At 64.2% G+C, this 7,697-nt stretch overlaps 1 protein-coding gene across 1 annotated transcript in view; it reads left to right on the top strand.

Annotated features, from left to right (window-relative positions):
* The window catches only part of NES (nestin), a 7,749-nt gene extending 1,972 nt beyond the window's left edge, over positions 1-5,777 (top strand). The window contains exons 2-5 of the mRNA XM_026073854.1: positions 125-249; positions 702-775; positions 1,705-2,751; positions 2,785-5,777. Coding sequence (XP_025929639.1) covers positions 125-249; positions 702-775; positions 1,705-2,751; positions 2,785-5,777 — 4,239 coding nt within the window. The remainder of the gene's footprint in view (positions 1-124; positions 250-701; positions 776-1,704; positions 2,752-2,784) is intronic.
* The last annotated feature ends 1,920 nt before the right edge of the window (positions 5,778-7,697 follow it).

The raw sequence follows: 7,697 nt of genomic DNA on the forward strand, positions 1-7,697 counted from the left end.
GGAAGAGCGCCCATGGGGAGGGAGGAACACGCCAACGCAGCCAGGGGGGACCAGCCGCGTCCCAGCTCCGGCGGGCGGCCGAGGGGCCCTGACCTCGCCGTTCCCGCCGCGTTGCCGCCCGCAGCTGGCGCTCGAGGCCCTGGAGCAGGAGAAGCAGGCGCTGCGGGTGCAGATCGCCCAGGTGCTGGAGGACAGGCAGCAGCTCATGCACCTCAAGATGTCCCTGAGCCTCGAAGTGGCCACCTACAGGTGAGGTCCCCGGCCGGGCCACCGCCGCTGCCGGCCGGCCAGCCCGGCACCCCTCTCCCAGCCCGGCGCTTCCAGATGGCTCCGGACAAAAGCAGCCTGGGAGAGGACTGATGGGGGGGACAATTAGCATGACAATAGGGGCTGTCCCCGGCGAAGGGGCCTCCCCGGCAGAGCATGATGTCACCCGGCGCGGACACTAATCCCGGGGCCGGGGGGGATGGGACGAGAGCCCCGGCGAGGCGGGAGCCGCCTTGCAAAAAGGGCTGCGATTCCCTAGGGAAAAGGCTGCCCCGGCGCTGAAGCTGGGCTGCAAGCGATGCCACCGGAGCGATGCCGAGCGAAACCTTCCGCAGCCGCTCCGTGCCTCAGTTTCCCCCTAAAGCAAGGGAGATCCWGCCTTGCACGAACGCTCACGCCACCGCGCGCGCGTAACCCCACGCCTCTCCTTCCAGGACGCTGCTGGAAGCGGAAAGCACCCGGCTGCAGATGCCGGCCGGCGAGTACAAGCTGGCCAACGGCTTGCGAGGTGAGAGCGCGGCGGCCGGGCACGCGGGGCTCGGGCCACCCGGCRCCACCACCGCCACCAGGGTTAAGGGGACGAGGCTGAATATAGACACGAGCATTTTCCTGGCAGCGGCGGCTCTGCCGCGATAGGAAGGTGCTAACAGTGGCCGCGGGACTCCTGGGTCCGTCTGGAGCTGGCCTTCCCGACACCTCCGGAGCAGAGCAGATAAGGCCRGGGAGGGGGAAGAGGCGGCTCTGGGTTTATCTGCTTCTTCGCCTCTTTTTTGGTAAAATCCCCCCGTGCACGGGGAGGCCAAGGAGGGCTGGACCTCAGGCTGCCCTAAAAAACCCTCCGAGCATTTCTCCATGCCTTCTGCTTTTCTGCCCTCGGCCTCACCTCGCTCGGATGCTGGTGCTTCCCCAGGCTCCTGTCCGGCTCCGCCATCCCGCATCGGGTTCCCAGCACCATCCTCGGCATTGCCTGGCCCGGGGAAGCCGGCTCTGTGGGCAGGGTGCAGATCCTCCCCGAGCTTGCCAGGAGATGCTGAGGCTCAGCAGCRCTCCAGGGAGGAATTTCCCGGTTTCCATGAAGGGGCTGTTTAAAAATAGGAACAGGGAACATGGGCCAGCAGGCAGCAAAATGCACAGAGGTGTCGCAGGGAGCTGGCGGTCCCCAACCTGAGTGTCCCCAGGGCCCCTCCAGCCTCCCCAAAAGCCCCACGGGGTTCAGCAGCATGGGGCCCATTTGCCGGGCACCAGGTTGGCTCCTCCAAGGAGCCCCATTTCTTGCAGACCTTGTCCCTCACATGAGCATCCCCCAAAATACTCCCGGGCTCATGCAGTGCTCCTGGGGGGGCCTTCCCCGGTGCACAGCCGTCCCTGAAAAGCTGGGCTTTTCCCTCTCYGCCCTCGAAGAAGCCTAACCCCGGCTCTTGCCGTCACCCTTTGCAGATGTCAAGCTGGAAACGAGCACCAGCAAGCTCCAGCCCGCGACGCCCGAGAGCAGGCGGCTGCTTTCCTGGGATCACCGGATGAGCCCCTCCGTCTTCCCCAAGGTGGAGGCGAAGATGCAGCTAGCGAAAACCCAAAGCGACTCCCTCAAGGCCCTGACCCCCAAAAGCAAGAGCCCCGTCACCAGGGAATTCCAGAAAATCAACTCGGTCCTCCAGTCCCCGGCGCTGAAGGCTGCCGGCACCTCCAGGGACCACGGTGCTGCCGGCCGCTCCGCGCCAAGCCCGGCACCGCCCAGCGGAGCACTCCCAGCTGCCAGCATGGAGGCAGCAACCCATCCCTGCTCCCAGGAGCAACCCGAGCCCCTGAGCCCCGTGGTCCCGGCGGGGCCAGAGCCAAGCGAGAAGAACAAGCACCCTCACGAGGAAGCCGTGGACGAGGAGACCCAAGACCCCAGCGAGGAGCCACCTGGGAAGTCACCCACCCCACAGTTGCTGTACCCTGACCGGCTGGTCACCGAAGCTTTGGAAGATGCTCTCAAGGAGGTGAGAGATGATGCTGAGCCCAAAGAAGAGCCCATGCTCGAGGCCGAGAGGGCTACAGAGGGATACAGGGTAGGGAGTGCACCTGAGCTCCCCGGCTGGACGGCAGCCGATCACCCCACGGAGGAGGTTGACGGTGCTGAGGATGCCAATTTTGAAGCCCTCTTGGAAGAGAGGGCTGGAGAAGACATGCACGAGGAACCAGACATGGAGAGCACCGCTCAGCGGGACGGAGCAACGTCCCACCTGGAGCTAGGACCATCTGGCGAGCAGGACAAAGAAAGCACACCTGATTTTCTTGTTGCTGCACAGAGTGAAATAGAAACCCAGGAGGAGATGAGATCTTGGGAGGAGGAAGGAAGCAAAGAGGAAGAGATGCCGATGTTGCTGAGCCCAGAGGAGAGCGGGGAAMCAGAATTTGTGCGTGACACTGCAGACAGCCCGCTGGGTGAAGACACGCTTGCTTCATCCGGGCCCAATGCCGAGTGCTGGGAAGGCAGCACAGGTCACCCCAGCCAGGCGGCTGCTGTGGGGGGAGGCCTGGAGGAGCCGGAGCAAGGAGAAGATGACGTGGAGGCTGTGAGCACGGAGGCRTTGAACCTCTCAGAGGATGAGGAGAGACGGGAACCCTGGAGCCCTTCTAGGGAGGACGAAGAGTGCGATTTCCCGGAAGAAGCGAAGGAAGTGCGAGAAGAGGAGTCCCTGCAGAGGGAAATCCAAGCCACTCACGCTTGCCCCATGGAAAGTCACCCAGTTTTGCCTGGGGAAAGCCACCTAGAAGAGGATCTTGTTGAGAGAGAGCAGGAAAGTTTGGGGCACCAGGAAATGCCTCTGTGCGAGACAGATCCTGCTGCGGACGAAGAAGGGAGGGAGGAGACGTGCCCAGAACATGAGCCCTCAAGCATCAAAGAGAGCATCTCAGCAGAAGAAGCTTCATCAAGGGCTGAAGAAGACACCATGGGAGAGGAGATCACAGACAGAGCAAGAGATGGTGAGGGAGAAATGGGAGAGCCAGGAGAGGAGGATTTGGAAGAAGAGGACCTCAGGGCTGAAGGGAAGCCGCTGGGACCTGAAGACCTGAGGCAGGAGGAAGTTACCTTGGAGGAGTCTGGGGGCCTGCAAGAAAATGGCTTTGAAGATGACCTGCTGGAGCAGGAGGACCTGGAGACCCTGCCGAGGGAGGAAGTCCTGGGTGGCAGAGACGATGACAACTACCAAAAGCACTGTCCAGAGGACCGGGAAATGAAGGGGGAGGAGGACATGGAAGGGTCTCCAGGGAGAGAAGATGCCAGCGTCACATCCCAAGAGCCAGCCTGGGCAGATGACATCCTCACAAGCACAGGGGTACCAGAAAGTGAGGAAACAGAGGGCATTTCACCTGCGGAAATAGAAGAAATGGGAAAAGATGATGAAGACGACACTGGGAGTAGGATGAGCCGGCAGGAGCCAACGCCACAAAACGAAACGGAGCAGGAGGCCGAGCCCGCCCTGGGGCTGGCGAGGGAAGCCCAGGAGGGCCACCAGGACCCACCTGGGGACGAGGAGCCGGCCACAGCTCCGGAGGCGTCATGGGAGGCGCAGACGAGAGCTGAGGACGCAGGGGGTGAGCTCGCTTCAGAGCCCGACGAGCCGGAGAAGGCCAGCACGGGCTCAGCGGCATTTCAGCAAGCTCCGGGCAACTATGCAGAAAGCGATGAGTCCCAGGAGGAGGACRCTCGGAGAACGGAAGAGCTGGGGCAGGAGCCGGGGACAGGCAAGAGCATTCAGCTGGAGGACACCCTGCCGGACAACACGCCTTTGCACCTCTACGAAGGGAAGATGCTGGCTGCGATTGCATCCAGCCCGAACCCTCTGGCTAGCGAAGATGCTACAGAGCCAGATCCGGGACCCGAAATTGCTGTGGAGGACGAAGGAGAGCTGGAGGGGAGCCGCACGCCAACAACTCCCTTAAAAGAGGGCCACGAAGAGGAGGAGGCAGGGATGGAGCCAGCCCCTGCGGCAGAGCGTGCCGAGGAAGAGGAAGGTTATTTCATGGTTTCTGCTCCCAACCAAGAGGCGCCCAGCTCGGAGGAAGCAGAGATCTCAGAGGACTTTGAAGAAATTACAGTCAAAGCAACTGAAGCCAGCAAAGATGATCTAAAAGCTCCCAGAGAAACATCTCCAGTGCCAGAGGAGGAAGGGCRCTTTGAAGCGTTTGTGGGAGAAGCAGACGAAGGTATAAAAATGCCCACGGAAGAACGCGAGATGCCAAGAGCTGGGGATTTTACTGCCGAGGAAGAGGATGCCGTGCCCGCGGCGGAGCCCRGCTCGCCCCCGGGTGAGGGGCGCTTCGCGGGAATCGCCGACGAGCCAGATCGGGGTGCAGAGAGCCCCGACGCAGACTCCGGCACGCACGAGGGACAAGAGCCTTCGGAAGGATTCGCTGCCGAGCCGGACGAGGTGGTCGGCGGCACGGCCGAACCGGAGAGCAATGCCAGCAGAGGCGCAGAGTTTCCGAGCCATGATTCCCCCTGGCAGCCAGGGATGGAGGATCCCTTCCCGGGACAGGAGGACGAGTCCGGGGCGGCGGAGCTCATCCCTCCTGGAGGGCTCCAAGCACAGACGGATCCTGGGGAAGCCGCCCCAGCGGAGAGCGCGTTGGTCGAGCAGCCGTCTCTGGCTCCAGAAGACAAAATGCCGGATGGCGACAGCCTTTTCCCGGCCGAGGAGGAGCAGATCTCGGATGCCGACCCACCTCCTCCGGGATCCTCGCAGGAGGCCGATGACCGAGGGGGCAGCGACCCTGGGCACGACGGTTCCACGGGGACGAATCAAGACACCGCAGACRGGCTCGATCTCCCCGCGAAAATGCCGGCGGACGTCATGAAAGACTCGGATATTCTGGAAATAGTAGAGCAAGCCCTGGAGTTCAACCAGGAGCTGATGCTGGGGGCAAGGCTGGCCGAAGCCGAGCAGCAGGCTCCGGGCGGGACCGAGCCGACACGTCCACCCCGCGACTTGGGGGAAGACGATGRAGACTCCTCGCCGGTGTCATCCAGCGAGGAGGAGCCCACGGTCCAAGAGACTCCGACAGCCGCTGCACYGAGCGCCGAGGAGCCGGCGACAGCCGGCATCATCCAGGCCGAGAACCGGGAGCTGAACGGGCTGCACAGCGAGGCCAGCCTGGAGGACCTGGCCGAATTCCCCGAGGAGCTGCCCAACGGCATCGCCGAGGCGCAGCCGGCCAGGCACCAGGAGGGGCACGCGGAGCAGGAGCAATTTGGGAAGGTCCCGCTCGCRCAGGAGCTCCCGGGCGAGGAAGCGGAGCTGGCGGCCACCTCCGCAGCGGTGCCCCCACCTCCGGAAGGGCCGGGATATGGAGAAGCCCCCGCCGGGAAAAATCCCACTCAAAGCATGCCGCTGCTTGGGAAGCACGAGAGTGCATCCGTGGTGTCCGCCCTGGGGGACGAGGTGCTCCACCTCGCTCCCGGCCAGCCGCCGCGGCGCCGGCTCCAGGACGAGCAGGAATCGTGGTCCTCGGAGGACGACTGACGGCGCCCGGGGAGGGAGGACCCGAGCCCGGAGCGACGGAGCGTTCTGGCCCCTTCCACGCTCTCCCGTAGCCCGTTCCCTCTCGACAATCGGAYGCCTCACCTAGCCTCTTCGCCCACGTAACACTTCTCCGTTTCTTAATGATTTCTTAACACGTTTGTGTGGATTTTTCTTTTTAAACACAGGCGGGTGGAAGCCCAGTAGAAGGTAGCGAAGCGGAGCAAGGAGCTGGATGCAGCCGAGGAGGGATGCACCAGCCCGGTCCTGTTTCGGCAAGGCATCGGAGCTGATCCTCATTTCCCCGGGCCCCTTTACACCGCTCTGCCCACGGGCAAGGGCATTTCACGCCTGTTTTAAGAGTGAATACGAATCAGGCTCAGTTTTTCCCCTAAACCGCATGGTTGCTCTGGCATCTAGACCCCACTGCCCATTGCAATATTTAATTTAAACCTCTATCTCCACTTTCCTTGCATTTTCCCCTTTTTCRGTTGCCCTAAAGCACCTCACAAGCACCCACCAGTCTGCACGGATCTGCCGCYGGGGAAATGCAGCAGGGAAGCCGGAGACGCCTCCTGCCGTGTCCCCCCGGCAGCGAGGACCCCCGCGGCCGCYGGGGCCCTGCTCCCAGCCCTCGGGATGCTCCCGGGCACGTCGGAGCCTGGCCCCGAGCTGCCGCTCGCGCCGCCGCTCGACCACGTGAGATGTATCCGCTACCTTGCCACTAATTTAATAAAGCATCGTCCTCCCACTCGAAGCCCGCTGCAGTCCCGGCTTCCTCATTTCCCAGCGACGGGGCAGGCTTGGTCGGAGGGGGGGGGGATGCAGCCGGGGGCTGTTTTCCGCCCTGGGAAATGCCGAGGGTTGCATTGCAACGGGAATGGCTTTGCTATCGCCCCTGCAGACACCGGGGCCGGCGGAGCAGAGGGGGTGGCCGGAGGGGGAGGAAGGGATGCCAGCCCACACGCCGCCGGCGCCTTTTAGCCATGAGACAGCAGAAAACGGCCGCTATTTCCGCCCAGGCTGGGCAGGCTGCCCGCGGGGCAGCGCGCGGCCGCCGAGCTCCGGCACTCGGGAGCGGCGCGCCGGGGATCCCCGCGCTGCACCGCCACGGCTTCGCCCCGTCCCCGCCATGCACGAGGGGCAAACAGCACCCRGGCTGCGAGGGGAGCTTGCAAACCCCCTGCCCGGAGCGGGACGGAGGACGGGCAGCGCCCAGCCTCGCTTTATTTAATCCGGGCCCAAAATAAGCTTGCACGAGGGAGGCCAGCTGGCGCCCCGCGAATAGCCGCCGGCCGGCCACATCCCCGCGTGACGCCGTGCAAACGGGGCGCCGGCCGCAGCCCTGCCAGAGGGGCCCGACCCCGCGGGTGCCCCCGCGCCAGCACCCGGCCCGAGTCAATCGCCGCTTTGTGCTGATGTGCTGAGCTGCGGCGCGGCAGCAGCCGCCCGCCGGGAGAAAGGGCTCCTTTATGCCAAGCGGGGAGACAGGCTGAGTCACCGGTGGGGGGGACCGGAGCATCCCACCCGCGGCCGGAGCATCCCACCCGGCTGCGCACCCACAGGCGCCCTCGGCACCTCTCCGGGGCGCTCGGCATCGGCCCGCGGCGCCCGGCCAGCGCCAGCTCCCGGGCCGCCTGCCCGGCTGGCCCCGTCGCCTTGCCCCCGCGCCGAATTTAGCCCAGGCGGCAGCGCTCGGAGCCGCAGAGCGATAAGGACCCGACGCTTATCTGGCCTCTCCAAGGCAAAGCCCCCGGCCCCCTCCTCTCCCCGGAGGGGACGGCTTCCTTTTAAGGACAAACTCGAACAGATCCAAACTCCGTGATAAAATTAAAAAAAACCCTGTGATTAGTTTAATCGGGCAGAAAGCCAGCGCTCGGTCAGCCCTTGGCCCAAAGACCTGGGCAGTGGCAGCCCAGGACG

Source organism: Apteryx rowi, unplaced genomic scaffold (assembly GCF_003343035.1).
Source record: "Apteryx rowi isolate R43461 unplaced genomic scaffold, aptRow1 scaffold_379, whole genome shotgun sequence".
Lineage (NCBI taxonomy): Eukaryota > Metazoa > Chordata > Aves > Apterygiformes > Apterygidae > Apteryx > Apteryx rowi.